The following is a 22,653-nucleotide window of genomic DNA, read 5'->3' on the forward strand; positions in this document are numbered from 1 at the left end:
GGCGTTTGCACATGCGCATAACCATGTCAGATACTGCATTCGTGTCTTTAGATATCTCACTACATTATGCCAAAGTGGCATATTCAAATTTCAACCAGTTTCGTTGTTACGACATTTCGTACCTTTTTATTTGAACACCCCTTATACATTTGTTTTTGTCATAATGGATCATAATAATATTGTGCATTTTACTGGCTAATGAAAAAGAAAGCATTTTATTTCTTCAGAAATAATGTTGTTTTGTGCAGAAAAAAAAAAAAAAAAAAAAAAGTAAAAATTTGCATTCTTTGAAGTTGCAGTTCTTAAATGACCAAAAGCAAAGTGTTAGAATATAGGTCGGAAACTGGTTTAAAAGCAGCTGTATTTCATTTACAACAGCCGTTTGCTTTATTTGTTATTAAACCCCTATCTCCAAATACAGTTATCGGTTGATGTGTCGTGTGTGGGTGTGTCATGTGTGGAAAAAGAATATAAAACACAAGCAACACTGAATACATTGTTGAAATAGACGTAAGGAAACCTGAACAAATATTTCTGTTGAAAATCGTCAATGAGTTTGCTCCTTTTTCATGGGGATCATGAAGTACCAAGAAAAAAACCCAATGAGTTACAAAATATTCAATATATATTTTTCTCTGCTAATTTTATTCAGTATGTAGTAAAGGTACTGGTGTTTTTAAGCATATGAAAGCCTATTCGTATTTTTCATGTATTAAATGAGAGAAAAAGATTAATATCGATCAATTTTAATGTTAAATGTTTTGTGAAATATTTGAAAAGAAAATAATAAAAATTGGGTTATCGGGACTGTACTCGGAACTCCTATTTTCAGGACTGTATTCAGAAATATATGTATGTATGTGTTCATATATATATATATATATGTACGTGCACATGTGCACACATCCATACATTTCTGAATCCAGTCCTGATAACAAAAAAGCACAAAAATATTACTTTTACTACTTAAGTTTTAACTGAAATTAGTAGTATTTAAGTTTTAAATGTAATTATTAAATCTCTTTTATTTTGTTCTTAAACTTGGAGACCAAAGATGTATTGAAAAATGTACTAAAATTTGTTTTTACTGTAGTTTGAATATGAAAATCCATTAGTCCTCATTGTCCATAAAAGGAGAGAAGAATATAGTTCTGTAAAGATAACTGCCAAGTTAGTTACAAACTATTATGGTACATTTGAAGATCTGGAAGTAGAAGACTTATCATACAATCCTGCAGTATTATTGAGAGCTTCAGGACAACTTCCATTATTATTTGAAGTATCTTCAGATGTAGGTAAATTATAATTTGATAACATTTTCTTTAAAAAATTTGTTCTGTAAATGTTATGAAATGTACACTCTGCACCCATCTCCCCCCAAAAAAGGGCAGTTTTATATCTCTAGTTTTACTGGGCCAGTTGATGAAATATAACTTCCATTTTTCATGTCTCAAAAGTACAACTTAGGATATACATTAGATTTATAGATAGTGTTGTTCAAACATATATTTTGGCACGAAATTGGATACTGACTGAAATAACATACTGATTTTTTCTCATATCTCAATTCTACGACTTAAATTATACCAAACTGTCAAGTTTTGTAAAAATCCCATGAGTAGTTTTTTTAAAAATTAGCTCTGAAAATTTTAGCTTCTGAATGTTAATTGAAAATTGGTATGTATTTATTACTATCTCCTTTTCTTTTAATTAACTCATTTGATTCCTTCTTTCACAATTCGAAATTTAGATTAAAAAATTCGATTAAAATCACTCTAAACAAAATTCGATTAACATCTGAACATTGAATTAATGGAATTTTTATATTACTAGAGAATCTTTTTTGTGAAAAATACAAATTTTAAAAATAAATGAGATAGTACCTGATCTATTTTTAAGATTTGTACTTTTTAGTAATTTTTATGAGTTAAAAAAAAAGTAACCTATAAAATTCTTAATATCACCGTAAAGTCATTGTATTTCTAGGTACACCTGTAAAAAAAACTAGAGTTCTAGAGTTTTTTAATCCCAGTTTCCCAAGATATAGCCAAATTTATGTATTGGTGCATTTTGAAATTTGGCATATTTAATACAAACGATAATAGCACCAGATGTGGTTTATGCATTTTGATAATATTATTTGAAAGAATGAACCATGCAGCTTTTTTTCTGCTCATGCACAATGAAAGGGTTAAAGGTAAGTTAAGATAAATTTCTTAGCAAGTTTTTCCCCAAATTTTATGAAATTTAATATTTAGATATAATATGAGTCATAGAATCGAAATATTAAAAAAAAATCAGTATGTCATTTAAAAAAAGGTCAATTTTTTTGTCAAATACCCATACTAGAACAATGTTATATATAAATCTAATAGATATCCTAAGTCGCACTTTCAAGACGTGAAAAATGCAATTTAAACTTCGTCAGTCGGACCAATAGAATGGGAGATATACAACTGTCACCCCCCTTTTTGTTGTGCAGAGTGTACATAAATAATTTCATACAGTGTGTAATGCAGCCATGCGCATTCTGTGTAAAATTTTTCTTCATATGCTCACCAAAAATATATATTAATTTTTAGGATATGCTTGAAAGGAAGACTGGCTAGATCGTAACTGTAGCAGTTTTTTTATTCGATTCCATAAGAATTCATGGTGTAAAATATTTATTATGAAAATGATTATGTGTCTCATTTTGTATTAAGGTTAAAGGTTTGCATTTTGATTAATTCAAAAATCCTGTTAAAATCTACTAAGAAATATTTTTGTTAATTTAAATGTGTGCATTAATGGTTTAATTTTTTTAATTATTAAATAAAATAATGTTTTCGAGGTCATGAGATAAAATCATACAGTTTTTACAATTGTATATTTTTCAAGTCACTAAACTTAAAATTTGTCACTAAGTCACTAAGTTTTGGTTCTCTTGCACTTAAAAATGTATTTACACAATAACATATTGAAGTGTGCAGAAATCTTAAAAAGATATTTTTCGTTAACTCATAAATTTTTATATTACAAGACAGAGACGAGCCTACATATTTTTTCATCTGACACAAAGTGGTAAATGTGCGACTGTATACAATGCAAGATTGTGTATTTACCTATTGTGTGTGGGGGGGGGGGGAAAGAATAAATAAATAATATTAAATGATGTTTGAAAACATAACATTATACAATTACATGCAATATGTATATATATATATTGAATGATCTAAAATTCACTGAGTTTGAAATTAAATTTTTCTAATACTTGTGCAATAGCTGCAAAGTAAGATAATAATAATTTATTTAGTAAAGAAATATTGATTATATTATCTCCTAATATAAATTTAGTAGAATGTATTAAAAAAGAGTGAACCCATATGTAGGAAGTTTAATTCCGAAAATTGTGTTTAGTAACTTGAATGTAAATCATGGGGGGGGGGGAGAACATTTTAAGGGGACTTGAATTTAAATCATGAATAAAAAAATTTCAGACTTTGAAAAAGAAAAATTAAAAAACAATTAATTATCGCTAATGATCGGAAATTAGTTGACTTTTCAAGAGTAACAAATCAACTCCCGTTCAATGAACAATAATTAATAAATGTGAAGGTGTTTCGTCTTTTACTCAAGTAAGAATGATGATGCCAAACTAGCAAGTTAAGTTAGACCAAAATTGTAGTTCCGTGAAGAGATGGGATTTATAATCAAAGTAGAGTACCAAAGAACTCATTCTGATTGAAGCATTTTCGTTAATACAAGATTTTTTAGAAATTTTGCTATCTTTGCTATAACAATGCTATCTTTGCAAAAACAAATCAAATAAAAGTTGAAAACTTGAAATATATCTAATAAGAAAGTAAAATGTGAAATATACGTAAAGCTATAAAAGGCCAGAAAATGCATTAACTTACGTTCTTTCTAGTGGGATGTTGGTGAAGTGTTTTCTTCTGTGTCTTACTCAGAAGGATTGTTTTTGCAAAGATACTCAGAATTCTGTGTCTTACTCAGAAGATTGTTTTTGATTTGTTTTTGCAAGGATAGCATTATGTTTCTTATTTTTCTCATGTTTATTTCAATTACTTTGAGTTCTATTTCAAAATTCCAATTAAGATTACTACTGTTTATTGTGTTTATTTTTATAAAAATAGTCTTGAATTAACATGCATAAAAGCGGTCGGGGGACATTTACTCAAGTATTTTGTAAATTTTACTACATAAATTGGCTTTTTACTCAAAATTTCTAAAGAATCTTTTCTTAGCGAAAATGCTTCATTCAGAATGAGTTCTTTGGTACTCTACTTTGATTATAAATCCCATCTCTTCACGGAACTAGAATTTTGGCCTAACTTAATTCTTCAGTTTGGCATCACCATTCTTACTTGAGTAAAAGACGAAACACCTTCGCATTTATTAATTATTGTTCATTGAACGGGAGTTGGTTTGTTCCTCTTGAGAAGTCAACTGATTTCCGACCATTAGCACTAATTAATTGTTTTTTAATTTTTAATTTCATTTTCAAAGTTTGAAATTTTGTTATTCATGATTTAAATTCAAATCCCCTTAAAATGTTTTTTTTTTTTTTTTTGCATGATTTACATTCAAGGTACTTTAAAACACAATTTTTGGAATTAAACTTCCTATATACAGTCAAAAGTCGTTAATTTGGACACCCATAATTCGGAATGATCTATAATCCGGACCTCAAAGCTAAAAACTTTCTGCGCATGCGCCGCGTTGACACATGCGCATAGGCGTTTACGCGTGCGCGTAAGACCTCTTACGACTGCGCATTTGCGTGTGCGCAAGCGCAGAATACGTTCTCGTGTGCGCGTTTTATGTATAACAGACGGTGTAAGCTAAAATTATCTAATTATCTATTTCAGTTAATGTTGATGATTGCGTTGTTCCTTAATTTTCGAATTGGATCCGGCTTATTATTTTTTGCAGACTGTAAGAGCAATACTATAAAAGTAAACTTGAACTTTCGATTATGTCAAATAGAATTTTTGATTCTGGAGCTCCCAAAGGATCGTACAAAAGGAAAGTATGCTTCGATGTCCATCAAACAAAAAGTGGAATTGCTGCAAAAAATGGATAAAGACATGAAGAATGTGACAAAGAGGTTAGTGAAAACGAAAAAATTTCGATTGACAAGTTAGTCGGTATTCTCGGCACAGCAATTAACGGGACTTGAACAGCGGAACTTTGTAAGTGAACAAAAAATTATGTCTATTTATAGAATTAAAGAGAAAGTATTATCACATAAAATGAAGCAACTTAAACAACTTACATTAAAAGAAATGTTTAATAAAGTAAACAAATAAATATTAAGCTTTTTTTTGTAAATTTTGATACCCTTTAGATCATAATTGTTCTTTATTTCATAAATTACGGTTTCATATTTTAAATTTTAGAATTTCTGCATGCCATCTTACGCGATTTAAACTGATGATCTATAATCCGGAATCGCCGAAGTCCCGATGAGTCCGGATTAACGACTTTTGACTGTATATATATGGGTTCACTCTTTTTTGATGCATTCCACTAAATTTATATTAGGAGATAATATAATCAATATTTCTTTATATATATATGTAATCATACATATACAACAAATTAACTATATTTATATATATATTTTTGCTCAATAAAAGTATCTATTTCAACCGAAAATTCAATACTCCTTACAGTAATATTTGATTCTAACTTTGTATATTCTACAAAGTGAAACATATATAATGATTAACAATTTTGAAATGGAAAACATTAAAAATATGCTCTTTGAAAAATGGCAAATAATATTAAGTAGTGTAAATAAAAACGTCTGCTCAAAAATTTATGGTATAAGCTTTTCAAACATATTTATAATTTAATTTTTCTTGCTTTAAAAGAAGCAAAATCATCAATATTTTTTTTTTAAAAATCTGTTTGATTACTTAATTTGTGTTCTATAGAGAGAATGGCCATGTTTGAAAGTTTTTCTTGGCCTAGTGAAGATCTCATATAATTCTTTATTATTTTAAGTTTGCTAAAGCTTCTTTTGCCACTAGCTACAATAACTGGCAACGTTAAAAATATTCTTAACGCTGCTCCCAAAGTCAGATAGGACTGAACTAAATTATAATCGTGAATTATTTTTAAAAGTTCTAAGTTTGTAGCTGCTTTTGTGTCCGGATTATTTCTGACTGAATTTCTTCAGCGTTCGTATCATTCGGATATTTAAGTGCTAAGTTATAAGCTGCAATCTTTAAATTACTTAAATTTAATGATATTAATTGTTTACCAGTTAGAAACCGGAAATCGGAAGAGATTTCATTTAATGTTTCGCATTGCCATTTCAGTTGCGAAATTATAACGTCAAACACTTCTTTAATTTCTATAAAATATGTTTTTCTGAAAAACTACAATTTATATCATTAATTCCTCACAGTTTGATTTATTAACTTTTCAATTTCATTCCTCTTCAAATTCTGATGATATATTCATCTCTAAAGCTGAAGTTTTACATTTTTCAAAAATTGCACTGAGAAATATTTTCTCTCATTTCTTGTAATGAAAGACATAGTCATTCTATTAAGCGTGTAGCTTTATAGACAGTTATAGGTTTTGACTGCAAGGCTTTATTTACTTTTTTGATTTCTTGCAGTATTAAATTCCATGCAGATAACAAGCATAAAAATTTAACATTGATTTGTTTCAAAACGCTGTTATTTTCAACCCATTGCAAAGATTTGTGATTTATTACCATATCTTTCAATAATCTATGTAATTCTGTTATTTGTAGATCTAATTCTTTAACAGCATTTGCTCTTGATGACCATAGTGTATCCGTATAACCTTTTAATGTTGTTTTCAAAACGGACATAAGTGCATCTCATCTACTCGTTTAAGATGCAAAAAAATTATAAATCCTCGGTACAGGGCCAAAAAATGCTAACATACTTGAATTTGTTGAAGCGGCTCTTTTACATACTAAATCTAAACTGCGAACAGAACAAGGAATATATGTAGCTTGATCTTTTTTTGGCAAATAATGGCTTGCATGTTGTGCAATCCAGCCATATTGACCCCGTTATTGTAACCTTGTTGTCGAACATTTTGAATGTCAAGGCCATTCTTTTCTAACTTATAAATAATTTCATTTGCTAAACCACTACCAGTTTTTTCTTTTGTTTCTATAAAATCTATAAAGCTTTCTCCAATAAATATGGATTTGTCTTTTATGTACACGTGTCTAATAATCTGACACAGTTGCTCATGATGCAAAACATCTGGTGTAAAATCAAATATCAAAGAAAAATATTTCACTCTTTTGATCCTAGAATGAATTTCAAATCAAACATGATTACGTATTATAAACTCATTTTGTACTTGATTAGACAGATTATAAACGGATTCCTTTCTGTGATTAGCTATATAATCGGCAATATTCTATCATAATGACTTATTAATTCAATTAAATTTAGGAACATTTCTGCACTTGAACTGCCAATAATTTCATGCTTACCTGTCAGAGGTAAATTGAGTTTGATTACTAAAGTCATAGGTTATTATTTTAAGCTTTAGCAAACTTAAAATAATAATGAGTTATATGAGATCTTCACTAGGCCAAGAAAAACTTACAAACATGGCCATTCTCTCTATAGAACACAAGTTAAGTAATCAAACACATTTTTTTAAAAAAAATATTGATGATTTTGCTTCTTTTAAAGCAAGAAAAATTAAATTATAAATATGTTTGAAAAGCTTATACCATAAATTTTTGAGCAGACGTTTTATTTACACTACTTAATGTTATTTGCCATTTTTCAAAGAGCATATTTTTAACGTTTTCCATTTCAAAATTGTTAATCATTATATATGTTTCACTTTGTAGAATATACAAAGTTAGAATCAAATATTACTGTAAGGAGTATTGAATTTTCGCTTGAAATAGATACTTTTATTGAGCAAAAATATATATATAAATATAGTTAATTTATTGTATAACCACAAAACAAAATGATGCCTAATCGCCACGTTTCTTTTTCTGATTCTACTGCTTTATGCAGGGAATCATCTATGAAACCACCTCCTTTATTATTTTTTTTTTCAAAGCATTTCCATTGAAGATAAGCATCGCAATGAAACATAGAATTTTCGTGATCGGAAATTCGGTTTAAGTTTTTCCAATCTTTGAAACTGAAACCTCTTTTTGGATTAGAAATAGTATAATCTGTCTTACTTTTTGTAAAAAGAATGCATGGAAAACAGAATAGCGATAGAGATCATTTTGAATAAATAAGCCAGTTGCGATGTATTATCTCTCCGTTAGAACACTTCTTAAAGAACCATTCTCTGGAAAATCTTCTGCCATCTTCAGGTTCCCTGAAATAAGCATCTTGTCCTTGAGCTGGTCTATGTTCTATTTAGAAAAATTTTATTTTGTCTGAAATTGTTGGCTATGATGGAGAATCATTGAAGTTAACCAGTTTAATGGTTATATTATATTCCTCATTTCCTGAATTTCAATTATGTATTTGCTTTTATTTGAATCAAAGTTGCTATATTCTCCAACTTCAACCATATTTTCTTCTAAGCTACATTTGAATTTCCGCATTTCGCCAGCCAGCCTTGTAACTGTAAAGCACAGCTTTGATGAACCTAATTTCTTAATTTTTCCCTTCTTTTGTATTCAGCACCACTGGGCTCTTTCAATGCCGTCTGTGAAAAATTCGATTTTTGAATGATTTTGATTAAGAAATTATCTGAATTTTACTTTTTGTCATAAGAAAGTTAATAAATTTTTTTGAATGAAATTTACATAATGTTAAAATTGAAAAAACATAAAACAAAAAGTATTAAAAAAATATTTTTAAAATATTATCGCACCATAAACTTCTTTCGACGTAGCATTTGATATTTCTGTTTGACTACGAATCAGATTCTCTTCTGAAACGCATTTATAAGCGTTTTACTTAGCTAATTATAGCTTTTCATTTTCCTTCCTTGCAGATTTTGGATCTTTTCCGTTATAAGAGAAGATGCATCAAATAATTTTCTCCAGAAAGTTATATTTGCTAACTTGATATTTTCAATGAGAAAAAGATACTTTCATAATAAGTTCATTTGAAATGCAGTAAAATTTGTCTTTAGGGTTAATGGTCTCAGTAAACGGAGAAAAACAGATTGCTATACTTTTAAAAATTATTCACAATACTTACTTTGAAAACAACAATATAGTCATGAAAGATAAGAATTTAACTGTGCTTACTAAGATCTGTAGAAAATTGTGAAGTTCGGGTTGTTATGAAACGAAAAATATCACATACTTTAAGAGCTATGGTTCCGTTATATAAAGTTTGCGATGTTGTTTTACCATAGTTGTGTTATTAATGCATCAAAATCCATTACAATTCTTAATTTAAATTGCTAATCCTCTGCACGTTGCAATTTTAATAAAACCTGAGTATGGTTATTATACTGAAACCACTTTGCATTTATAAAATTATACGAACATGTTTCCATCATTGGTTGAAATTCTCTTATGTGCAATGAATTTTATAGTTCTTTCATTTTTTTTTTTTTTTTCTTTCCACAAATATTCCTCTTCAGTATAAGTAAAATCACGACTTTCATTTTAAGCACTTAAAGAGATATTTTTGATTTTTTTCTTAACAACTACTGAGTAATAATTTCTACATTTCTGGTCTTTCTATTAATGTTCGCATTCAGAAGTGAATGAGAGGTAACATACACAACTTGTTCAAATTGTTTATTGTAGTGATCTGATTGACTGCATTTAGTCTTCTGTACCTTGAATATCAAACAGTTCTATCAGAACACCCTCCATGAAAGCATCACTTCTAAAGCATATAGTGTCACGAGCATCATTATAATAGATTAATCAATGAAATCAGTCTTTAATATTCACAGAATTTGTGATCAGTTAAACTATCCACCCCCAACGAAATGTTTATTTGAGCTTGAGCAGAAATTTATATGCCATCTGATTTAAATATGCCAATAGTTTGGCTGTCAGACACCTTTTCTTCTAACAGTCTCATGATATCTCGACAATAAAAGCATAATTTTAAAATTAACAAGATTTAATCATACTTCATATTTTATCTTTACTTTTGTTCCGCCTCATCAATTAACTCAAGAAACTTCTTATTTGTTAAAATCGTTGACTATGACAGGTGTTTATCATTAATTTTTATTCACAGCAACAAGTATTTCTTAAAATATTTTAGCAATAAGCATAATCATTTAAATATATTTTTATATCATTCCCGTTAAAGTCAACGGAACAAAACTAAATTTTTTAAAAGATATTTGTTACGTCAAAATCAATTAATTACATTAGAATTAGCCAGAACAGTTTGTCTTAAACTTTCCACAAAGTATTCAAAATTTTAAACCTCCTTTTTTAGTTCTCTAAAACTAAAAAATTTATTTTATTATTTCAATATAAACAATAGAGTTATTAAAAAAAATTTATCTTATTTTATATCTTTACATCTCAGTTTCAAAGAATGAACCAATCCTTCAGCATCTGCTTCAAAAATAAATTTAAATGAAACAATCCATACAGTTCCCACGCAACAATCCAAAAACTTTGATTTATGTGCCTTATTTGTTGGAAAATTTTAAACAAAAACAAATAATAATAATAATAATAAACTGAAAGGTTTTAAATTAAAAATTTTGTCCAAAGGGGCACTTTTTAACATTTTCTGTGTTACCTGTATTTATTAAATACCATGTTCTTTACACCTAAAACATAAAATTCAGTTCAAGAGCAATATCGTAAAATAATTTTAAATTGAGCATATCTTTAGAATTTCTAATACACAGTCTCACACGCTGGAGATAAAAATGTTTTTTCTGCACAACATTGCCATTGCTCTCTTTGAAATCCTTGAGTTTGTTAATAAAAAATTCATTAAGGTTTTACAAAATATGAAATCGATAATAAAACAAATCAGATGCCCGTATTTGCAATAGGATTACGCCAATCAAAATTTGATAGCTCTAGATATCGTTGTTTTATCACAATGCGAGAAACATACATACATTTATGTAGATTCTTCATTATATAATTACTTCAAATATAATACAGGTTGATAATATTTAGTGGCAACAGTTGGAAAAGTGAAATGGACATTCAGAGTGATTCGACGCAAAATCGCAAAACGAAAATAATAGTCCATCAGGGACAAAGCAACTTTGGATGTATTTAAAGAAAAAAAAAAAAAAAATCTGAAAGGTTTCAGATTTTAAATTACGACCAAGGGGGCATATTTTATTAACGTTTTGTGTGTTACCTTTATTTATTAAATATCATGTTCTTTGCACTTAAACCATAAAATTCAGTTTAACAGCAATGCCACAAAATAATTTTAAAATTAGCATATCTAAAATTCCCCATACACAGTTCTGTACGCTCGAGATAAAAAGGTCCCCCCCCCCATAGAGTGTTGCCATTGCTCGTTTTTAAATTGTAGAGTTTGTTAATCAAAAATTTGTTAAAGTTTTACAAAATAGGAAATCAATAATAAACCAAATTCCAAATTTCAAATTTGGTCTTCCAAATGCCCATATTCATAGGATGATTTCGTCATTCAAAATTCGACGGCTTTATGTACCGTTTTATCACAATGCAAAAAATATACATACATTTATGCAGATTTTTCATTATTTAATTTCTTCAAATATAATGCAGGACTGTAATATTTGGTGGCGAATCGCAAAATCGCATATAGTGATTCAACGCAAAATCACGAAACAAAAAATAGCCCTTCAGGGACAAAGCCCCTTTGGACTCTTTAAAAAAAAAAAAAAGAAAGATAAAAAGTGCAATAACTAATAATATAGTACATTTCATTTTCAATCACCCTTGTTTCATCCTCATCCTTTGGATGCTCTTCTAGAAGGCGTTTATGAAATCGCAAAATTCAGCAGTTATGTCGCCGTCTATGTTCAGTTAGTGGACTTAGCAAGTTTGTTATGACCAAGTAAAGAGCTTAAGTCAAACTAATGAGAGACAGCAAAGAATAACTAATGTCGGCAGTACAATATTTTGTATGAAAATTTAGTCTATACCAGTGGTTTTCAACCTGTTAACTTACGTGTACCATCTAAACAAAAAGTGAAAACCTTTAGTACCACCACTAACTAAGTACTACTACCACCACCACTCTTAAACAAAGCTCAGATTGCATAAATTTACGAGTGTTAGATAAAAAAATCAGGATGTTGGAGTTTTAATTTTTGAATTTAATAGTTATAAATACTTTGCTTCTTTGTGTTTCACCAGTGGTAGGCGTACCACCGGTCGAGAACCCTGGTCTATACAATTCGTTACACAAAATGTAATTAGTTCCTTAAAGCTACTTTCAGTAACAAATTTTAATGTTAGAAAATATTATATACACTACTGTGAAAGCTCATGTCTTTTAAGAATAAATTAATGCTATTGGTTTTTCTTTTTCTTTTTTAGCTGGATTGTTTATAACACAAAATTCTTTTAATATTGGCTGATGTATTCTGAAATTAAAAGTTAAAAATTAGCATTTAAAAAATAAATTTCTGAATTTTTGATCGAATTTAGCGCCCCTTCTATTTATTCACCTGAGGCAAGTGCCTCACCCTTGTCCTGGCCCTGTTACAAGAGATCTTTTTTGTCACATGCTTAAGTTTCAATCCTTAGCTTTATCCAGTATTTAATTTTTCTACTGCAAATGCATTTAAACAATTCTCATAGGAAATGAACCTACAATTTACTAATTGACCATTAATAAAAGATTATGAATAGCTTAACTTATAAATTATTCCATAAATAAATTCACAATAAACTATAATTAAATTACCATTTTATCAGATTTTTCGAAAAAGGCCTTAACATTTATAATATATGCTGCATTTTTCAAGATGATTGCCTCTACCAAATCACTTGTAAACATAAGTGGTCGTCTTGAAGATTTGTCATTGTATTAATACTGTGCCATTGATTGACAGAGCATCAGTGATTAAATCTCAAATTGGATTGATGCTTAAATTATAAATTATTCACAGTAAACTAAATCTAAATTGCCAATTTATTCATAAGTTTTTTTCTAAAAAGGCCTCAGCATTACTTTCAGATATATATGCAGTTGTTGTGCACGTACAGATTCGTAATAGATTAAACGCACACAGGTCCGATGATAGGTTGATAAAATTTATTTTATCAAAAGAAACACCAGAGTTTTAGAATTTTCCACAAAAATACTCATACAGATGTTCACCATATCACAGAGTACAATCAGTAGTTATACTTCAGACTACTAAAAACGTTGAATACAGTGCAATGCAAAGCACGTCTAAGCGTCTAAAGAGCAAAGCTAATCCGAAAATACCTCAGTACTCCGAACTCATACTGAACTAACAACTATTAATGACTCACTACTTAGAGAAACTGATGCTCTCGCCGGTCTTTTATAGTATTCTCCTGGCTGCCGAGAAATTTCTAGTGCTTCTCGAAATTACTGGAAGGCATATGAGGGCCAGATATGGTTACAGTTGCATAGAAGATAAATTACTGTTATTCATTTATGATATTCATTACAGTTATTCAGGGGTTGGACCAAAGTGGTCGCCAAGTTTACAAAAATTAGTCACCAAAACCATTGCCAGCTTGGCCATATCTCGCCAAATTAGCGAGGTAGCCATTTACTCAGTGTTGCATAGACTTGCCCCTGTATTCTTATTTTTCCAACAGTATCATTCCATCGGGGCTTACATTTACAGAAAAATACAACAATTTCACTCATAATTCCACTCAGATTATTTATATATGTACAAAATTTGTAACACTGTATTTTTCAAGATGGCATACATTATTTTAATTACACTCATGTCCATAAATTAAGGATAATGCAAAATCAGGCAAAGGAAGAGTTAGAAGCAAAACAAATTTGACTTATTTGTAAAGCTTATTTATTAAACAAAAAATAAAGAGCAAAAAAAGATGCTATATGTTTGATATTATTAAAAAAATTAGCGATTTTTTTTTCTCCTTGGAGCAAATTAGAAAAAAAAAAAAAAAAAAAAAAAAAAAAAAAAAAAAAACAATATTACATGGTTGGTATGATTGTTAATACATTGTATGTCTCCCAGACGATGCAATACAGTCCATACAACGCCTAGGCATGCTGAGTATCAAATTATCGATCTGATCTTGGGGGATATTACACCACTCAAAAAGCAATGCTCTCTGAAGTTCCGGTAGACATGTAGGAGGAGGTTGACGTGCTGCAACTCGTCGGTCAAGCATGTCCCACACATGCTCTACTGGATTCAAGTCCGGTGAGAATGCTGGTCAGTTCATACGGGTGATATCCTCCGATTGAAGGCATTTGCTTACAATGTTTGCATGGTGAGGACGGGCGTTGTCATCCGTAAACACAAATTGTGCGCCCATGGCGCTCCGAAACAAATGTACATGTTGTTCCAGAATGACGTCCCGATAGATTTGGCTTGTCATGGTTCCAATTTGAACATGCAGGTTAGTTCTGGAACCCAGAATAATTCCACCCCAAACGAGCACCTCTGCACCACCATAACGGTGTCATTCAATGATTTTTTCTTGGTGGTAACGGGTACCTGGAGCTTCATCGGAAAACACCACACAAGCCCACTGTTGCAGTGTCCACAATGCATGCTCTCTACTCCACACTAACCGCAGGCGACAGTGAGTTGCAGTAAGTGGAACGCATCTGACAGGTCTACGAGCATATAGACCAATCTGCCCTAAGCATCTGTACACAGTCTGCCTTGAAATTGTCGTACCAGTGGCTGAAGAGAGCTGACGAGACAGATCTGAGGCCGTGCTCCGCCTATTTCTTTTGGCAGTAACTGCCAAATACCGGTTCTCATTCGGCATTGTAACTCTGGGGCGACCTGTGCTGTAATGTCTACTCACATCTCGCTTTCCTATAGCCCATTATATCTCAAAATTACGCGATTTTGTCACAAAACATAAAATTAAAAAAAATTCGAATTTGAATTTAAAAAAAAATCGCTTCGAGGTGAACTGGCTTTTGCCTAGATGCACTTATGTACCAAATTTTGTAGCCATGGGTCTATTAGCTTACGCGCAGCATGACCGAAAGACACACACACAGACAGACTCTTTGTTTTATTATATGTAGAGATTATTTCATGAATGAAATTAAATAAGTTTTCAGTGTATACATCTGTCACTGAATTTTTGATTTCTTACAGAACAGCTGGTGTTCATGAACATATATGCACACAAAAACACCAAGACAGCCATAAGCTGTTATGGGTGGGGAAATTAATAAATAAAGTGCAAAAAAGTTATTAATTGAGATTTTTTTTTTTTTCTTCTGTAAAATGGTGTCATTTTTTTTCTTCTGTAAAATGGTTTTTGCTGAAAAATTTATCATGTTCTCAGGATTCAATAAAAATATATTTATAAGAAATTATTTAATAATTTATAGAAATTTATGAAGTCATATATTTGAATACTTGTTAGTCATCTAATACCTGCCAATACACCACAATATCTTGATGCCTTTTGGGGATGAAATCTTTTTTTTTTTTTTTTTTTTTTTTTTTTTATTCCCATCAGGTAGTGTTTGGCAATCATATTTAATATGGCATCAGGCACAATCTGTGCCTCTCATCAAACACGATATTATCTGTGCCTTCACATGAAAGTTTGAAGAAAAATGTTGACAAGTTCTATTCTGTTGCATTTTATTCCTCCATTTTGCTGATTTGCACATGCATTCCATTGTTTGCATGTGGTGGCCAGTCTCAAGACCCAACTCCGCAATGAAATGAGAAAACAAACCATCCTCCCCTCCCCCCTCCGAAAAAAGAAGATTAACTATTAGAAAAGGAAACAAAAATCTCATCCATGTAAAAGAATCAGGAGCTTCCAGAACCACTGAAAGCTTACAATAATCATTCATAAGTGGTATTTTTTGTGATGTACTGGTAGGTACCAGATAACCAACAAGTACTTATATTTGCAGCATTATTTTCCTTGACTATAGTATTAGTTTCTATTAAAAAAATCATCCATGAAATCTACATTTTACTAACTAGTTGTTATCAACCAAAAATTAAGAGTAAAATTAAGAATTATTAAGAGTTGTCATTGATATATTAAAAAAATCATAATTTTAATATGTGTAACTATATTACTAATATTTATTTTCAATGATAAAATGATTTTTAAAATCTTAACTTAATCATAAAGAGTTTTTTTTTTTTTTTTTTTTGTTTCATTATATAGTTCATTAACTAAAAATTCAGTATTTATTTATTATCACTTTAAATGTAAATTTATACATTTTTTCATTCAAATTTATTTTCTTCAACAAAATTTCTATAGATACATTGAAAGAAAATATGGAACACTCCATTGAGAGGTTGAGAACTACTATCCAAAATGAAGTTGCAGCATTTCTTTTGCAAAATTCAAACGTAATTATACATAGTTCCCATGATCAGACTATGATGGAATCCAGTATGACTTGTAAAGAATTATTAAAACTTTGTCAAGATGAAGATATGGCTGAAAAAGTCTTAAAAGCTAAGAAAAATTTGAAGAGAAAGGTTTGTATTTCTTTGTCAGATTACCTTTATGATACTTTAAAAGACCGTTTAAAATGTAGTTAGTTATTCTGCTTTCTAAAAACAAACACACAGTGTTCAACATTGAAATTGCAATGCCAAAAGGGAAAAATTACAAAAATTTTAAATTCCCAGCATCAATAGATATGTTAATTACTAAGAATTGAAAGCAAAATATTCAGATCATCACTGTGGAATATGATTACTATGTGTAACATGTACTTATAACATCTACTTATATGCTTTGCTATGAGGCTACTATTGATTGCTAAGGAATGTTGCTACTATCACTTGCACATGTAAAGCATTAAGATCAGGAAATGGTTTTCCTTTTGCAGCAGCTGATGAATGATGTCTTAGAAACAGTAGTCTTAAACTCAAATTACATGTGAGCCAAATTCACGATCTGAAAACAGCTGACAGGCAAGATTTAAGTTTTTATTAACAAAATAAAAAGATCTTAAAAATAAATTTTAAGTTTCTCTTATTAAATATTTATCAAAACATACATAAACAATAATAATAATATCACAAAGGGGGGAAAAATCAAATTTCTATTTATTTTCTATCTGAAATCCAAAGTTTGGTGCCAGTAAGACAGTTTTGTTAGTTATACTTTGTAATTCAAACATACTGACAACTAAATATTTAGTTTCTTTAAAAAATCCTAACATGTGTAATCATTAAGTAGCTTACTTAAATTTAAATTAAAAATAAACCAAATATGAAAACTTTCTATGTCTTCAGAAAAAATTTACCAAAACGGAGACCATGTTTGAGAATAAATAGTTAAAATTTAGTCTCCTTTTCCTATTTACTAAATTTTTCTTCGATGCTTAAATGTGTATGTTTATATGTAAGTAATTATGAGCTTGTTAATTTTTTACTGCAACTGCGTGACACTCGAAGGAGTTTCAATTTTGATAAAGTTTGTGGCCTTGAAAAGAAACTACTAGAAATTATCTTCACAGATAGTAAATGCACATTGGTCAATCAGTTACTTTTTAATCAATTTTCAACTGTGTGTGTGTGTGGGGGGGGACAATTTGCATATAAATGTATTCCCAAACAAAGGTAAAAATTAGCATGCAAAAAATTTCCGTAGATAATTTTATTACTGTGCATACTCGGACATTTTATTGTCATATATTTCCTATTTTATAAAGTAATTTCAGATTTCTTTCTGAATCAAAACGTATAATTTATGAATATACTCTATTTTGTATTATCTATACACATTAATATCACAGTCAGTTAATGCTGGAAGGAATAAAGGTGTTCAATGTGAAAGCTGAAATAATGTTTTTAAATTTGAATAATTGTAATGTTAAATTGTTACGCGAAATGCATATCACACATAACTGCTCTTCACTTGCTGAATTCAGCTTTCTACTTGCTCAATATGTATATCATCAAAATTCAATTCACTATAAAATTCTTGAAGCAGATGTTAATGTTTTTCTCTTATATCCAGTTAAAATAATACTTATTAATTTTATTGAAAATAATTATATATTTGTTAATTAAAACAAATTGTATGTATTTATATTAGTTTATATATACAGTACAATGTCCGCAATCTGGACTCTTTGAAACTTCAGTAATTTCAGAATTTTCCAGATTTTTAGATAGTTTAAATCTAGTATGAAGACTAATAGAAATTATAAAAATAAAAATAGAGAATAGTTGTTTAGGAAAAAATGAAGCATTTATGACCCTAAGAAAAATGAGATTTACAAAAAATAAATTAATTAAAAAGAAAATCTGAAAGGTTTCCAATTTTAAATTACGTCCAAAGGGGCTTTTTTTTTTTTTTTAACATTTTATGTGTTACTTTTATTTATTAAATATCATGTTCATACATAATTAGTATGTAATTATGTATGAACATGATATTTAATAACTTTTAAACCATAAAATTGAGTTCAGTTCAAGAGCAGTATTGCAAAACAATTTTAAAATCAGAATATCTTTACAATTTCAGATACACAGTCTCATGCGCTGGAGATAAAAATGTTTTTTCTGTACAGTGTTGCCATTGTTCGCTTTGAAATCGTCGAGTTTGTTAATCAAACATTCGTTAGTTTTACGAAATATGAAATCGATAATAAAACAAATTCCAAATTCAAATTTGGACTTCCAGATTCCATATTCACAGTAGGATTACATCATTCAAAATTTGATGGCTCTAGGTACCATTCTTTTATCACAATGCGAGAAACATACATACATTTATGCAGATTCTTCATTATTTAATTTCTTTAAATACAATACAGGGCGATAATATTTGGTGGAAACAATTGAAAAGTGATACAGCTTTTTAAAGGTTTAAATGCAAAATGCCAAAAAGAAAACAGTAATCCCTCAGTGTCAAAGCCTCTTTGGACTAAAAAGAAAAAGAAAAAATCTGATATGTACGTCACATGACTTCCTTGTACGGCGTATTAACCCCTTAACTTCTGCGGAAAACGTACAAGATTCATTTTCCAGTGCCACGGTTTTCACACAGGCGCGCATAGTTATGTGATGTATTAGGGGGAAAATAAGTGCAAATTTTACTTTCTAAAATCTGTTTACTTTCACAAAATAAAGAATAAAAGAAAAAAATGAATGCACAGAATTTAATGTTTTGAGTAAAAGTATAATGAAAAGATGTAAGTATAATAAAAATGATGTTTTTATCAGTGGCGGCTCGTGGATAAAATTAGTGGGAGTGCTGTTCCAAAAAAATTTAACTTTTGTTTTAAAATTGTGTAAAAGGAATATAAAAAGAAAATTTATTTTGAAACTCCATGAAATCTTAAGAAAAAAATTAAACATTTCTTAATTATTTTAACCAAAATTGTTACAGTTTAATCTTTGTATATTCATTTAAAAATGAAATCCATTCCTCTTGTTTTAATTTGCGTGAAAAGATCAATAATTTTCTCCTTGATCTATGAATAACAGCTGAGGAAATTTTTCTTTAAGCAATTGCAAGTGCATTTAGTCTTTTCGAATTCCTAGTGCTTCTTAGAAAAGGTTTCATTCTTTTCAATGTTGAAAAGCAGAGTTCTGCCTCTGATGTAGTCATGAGAACTCTCAGGAGAATTTTTATCAGTTTCGTAATTTCACTAAGAACATCATATAAATTATTTTCGAAGATAAATTTCAGTAGCTGAATTAATTTTTAGTATTTATGGATATCAGACCTATAATAGAATACTTTTAGTTCAGTTTCAAGCTTTTCTTTGTCAATCACTGGATATGCTTCAGTGGTCAGTACTATATCTTCTGTAGAATGTTCATTCCTAAAACTAAGCATTTCTTGTTAAACAATTTAGCAGCTGCTAAGTGTTTAGTGGAAGAACATCTGTGCATTATATCAATACATAGTATAAAGTCACATGTTTCCTTAGCTTCTGCCATCAATGTCTTTGAAAACATCTCGCAGTTCTTTGAGTTTCTTAAATCTAAAATAGTAGTTTTGAAATTTGTTATATATTCATTAACCTTTAAAGACACTAATTTCTCTGGATTGCATTTAGTTGTATTTTATTTCAACATGAGGCATCTGATAAAAAAGCTCTAACCGAAACTTGAAATTATCGTCATTTAGATATTTTTAAATTCCTGTTGCTTTTGCAATAGTTTGATCTGCATTTGATGTTGAGTGAATTTCAGTAAGGCAATTTTTTAAAATTTGCAAATTTTCATGAACTCTGTTTATGATCTGTAGGATGAAGTTCCACCTTGTGGAGGAATACCACACACGCAGAGTAAAAAGAAATCAGGTTTTCAACAACATGCCAGAATTTCGGCACTGCAAAAGCGACAGTGCTTTTCTCTCTACCCGGCTCGCGTGCTGTTTTCTGTGTGCACATGCGCAGAACAGCCAAACACCACGTCACTGGAACTGTGAAGCGTGCAGTTCCAACAAAGACTTTTGTACCTTTTTCACAAAGTGGGAGTTGGATACTGTCATTAAGTTTAATGATTATGTATTGTAAAAGTAAAAAGAAAGAATTAAAGACTAAAGGGCACACTATATTAAATATTAAAAATAATAATAAGTGGGAGTAGGGGGTGCTGCAGTTCCACAGTGCTTATTACGAGCCGCCACTGATTTTTATAATAAAAAAGATCCCTAAAATGGAGTTTCGATCAATTCATTTTTAAACCAGTAAAGTGTAATATCAGGTTTCAGAGTTATACCTTGTGAAATCAGTATGCCTAATAAAACATATATTTCTTTTAACTGGTTGAATACCATGATTTTGTTCTTGATTTTTCGTTTGCAAGGTGTTGGTTCATATACTTATCTACAAAACGGTTAGTTTCAGTAACAATCACGAGCAGTTCATCAAAAAATAATTTAAAAAAGATAAATGGGTTTGAAACATCCGTTATATCTGTCTTTATTCCTGCAACCTACTACAAAAAGTAAATGAAAATAGAGGACACAAAGTAAAAAAAAAAAAAAAAAAAAAGTTTTACTCAAAGAACACCAGCCAATACCGCGCAGTCATTACTTTCACCGCTCTAGACTCACCCCTCTTTCCAATTTCACCCCACACTTTTTTGCAATAGTATCCTCCTTCGCATACTTTGTCAAGGTCATTGTGATGTTGCATTTCAAAGCTTTGCAAATAATTTTACAGGTAGCAGCATAAAGCAAATGATAGTAGTTTGGAAGGGTGTATATATACACCCGGGGCAGTTAACGCATCATCTGAGCAAGGCATATATATATACGCCCGCGGCAGTTAAGGGGTTAAATTATATGCAGTTTTCTTGCATTTCATTTAAACATATTGCATTAACAGTTAAAGAATTTTGAATTAAATCCACTTCGTGGATACCGCATAAGCTACAATAGAAAAAATGCACTCTTTAAAGTTCACTATATTTATTTATCATAGCGACACTTCGGTGCTAGGTTCACTTAACAGCATTACATCTCATTCATTTTATAACTAGAGTGCACAAAAATTATATCATCTGAAGAATTACACAAGTTCTGTTCAAATTCTATAATAAATCTAAAATGATATATAAAAAAAATTAAACAAATAAAAAAGAAACAGTTTTTTGCAGACAATTCAGCACCACTTACCTAATGTGCATGCGCTTCGAATTAATTCACTCTGCGGAAAGGCAAAAATACATAAAAATTCAAAATATTTTCATTAAAATTTAAAAGCTTAAGCTAAGTTTCATCAAAATTTGAAAGTTAAAACAATTTTTACAATTAAAATTGCAGTTTCAATGCAAAAACAAGCTAATAACTTAAATGATAATTCCAAAATGAATTAAGCATAATTTAATTTGCAATAATAAAAGATGTTATTTTGTTGTTGCGAAGCTTAATTTCTCTAGATTGACAACAAATCCACTATTCTGTATGTTTAAAATGTAAACAAACATGGTGGCCATGGTGATAAAAAATTAGGCTTACCCGCAATTAAAAAACTTAAATTGTTGATAATTTCACAACGTGCAGGTTAACTAAAGGCATAAAAATCTTAACCAGAACAACATAGTTCAATCATTTTTAAACCAAAAAAGGCGCAATTTACAAACTTGTAAAATTTAAGAAACTGATATCACTGACCCAACTAACGGAGTGAATATATACATATATTTATATACATTTGGTGCAGCAGTTGCAACCAAAATATGAGGTGCACATCTACATGTCATAGCAGTCCTATATACAAAATTTCAACGTTCTGAGGCTACTCGTTTTTGAGTTATGCGAGATATGTACGTAGTACGTAAGCACGTACGTACATACGTTCGTACAGATGCCACGAAAAATTCTCTTCAGAATTAATTTTAAAGCAGTTTTATAATTTTTTTGGTGGAAACGAGTCTTTTATTCTGTCCTTACGTACAGATATCACGCAAAAACATCGTTAAATTGCATTCGATAGCGGTCAAAATGGATATTTTCGTTAAAATATGCTGCCTGAAACTTTTCGCGATTACAATACTTCCTTTTTACTTTGTACAAGGAAGTAAAAAGTGTTTTAGACATTGTTGTGGGAGTTA

The 22,653-nt window shown here is 29.9% G+C and overlaps 1 protein-coding gene across 2 annotated transcripts in view; it reads left to right on the top strand.

The window, feature by feature from the left end:
• Ufsp2 (UFM1 specific peptidase 2) overlaps positions 1-22,653 on the top strand; it is a 61,792-nt gene that overhangs the window by 13,851 nt on the left and 25,288 nt on the right. For both annotated transcript variants that reach the window (XM_035352024.2, XM_035352026.2), the window contains exons 3-4: positions 1,094-1,295; positions 16,379-16,602. In XM_035352024.2, coding sequence (XP_035207915.2) covers positions 1,094-1,295; positions 16,379-16,602 — 426 coding nt within the window. The remainder of the gene's footprint in view (positions 1-1,093; positions 1,296-16,378; positions 16,603-22,653) is intronic.

Source organism: Stegodyphus dumicola, chromosome 9 (assembly GCF_044657685.1).
Source record: "Stegodyphus dumicola isolate Sdum_Otavi_A_Nest chromosome 9, ASM4465768v1".
In the NCBI taxonomy this organism is placed as follows: Eukaryota; Metazoa; Arthropoda; class Arachnida; order Araneae; family Eresidae; genus Stegodyphus; species Stegodyphus dumicola.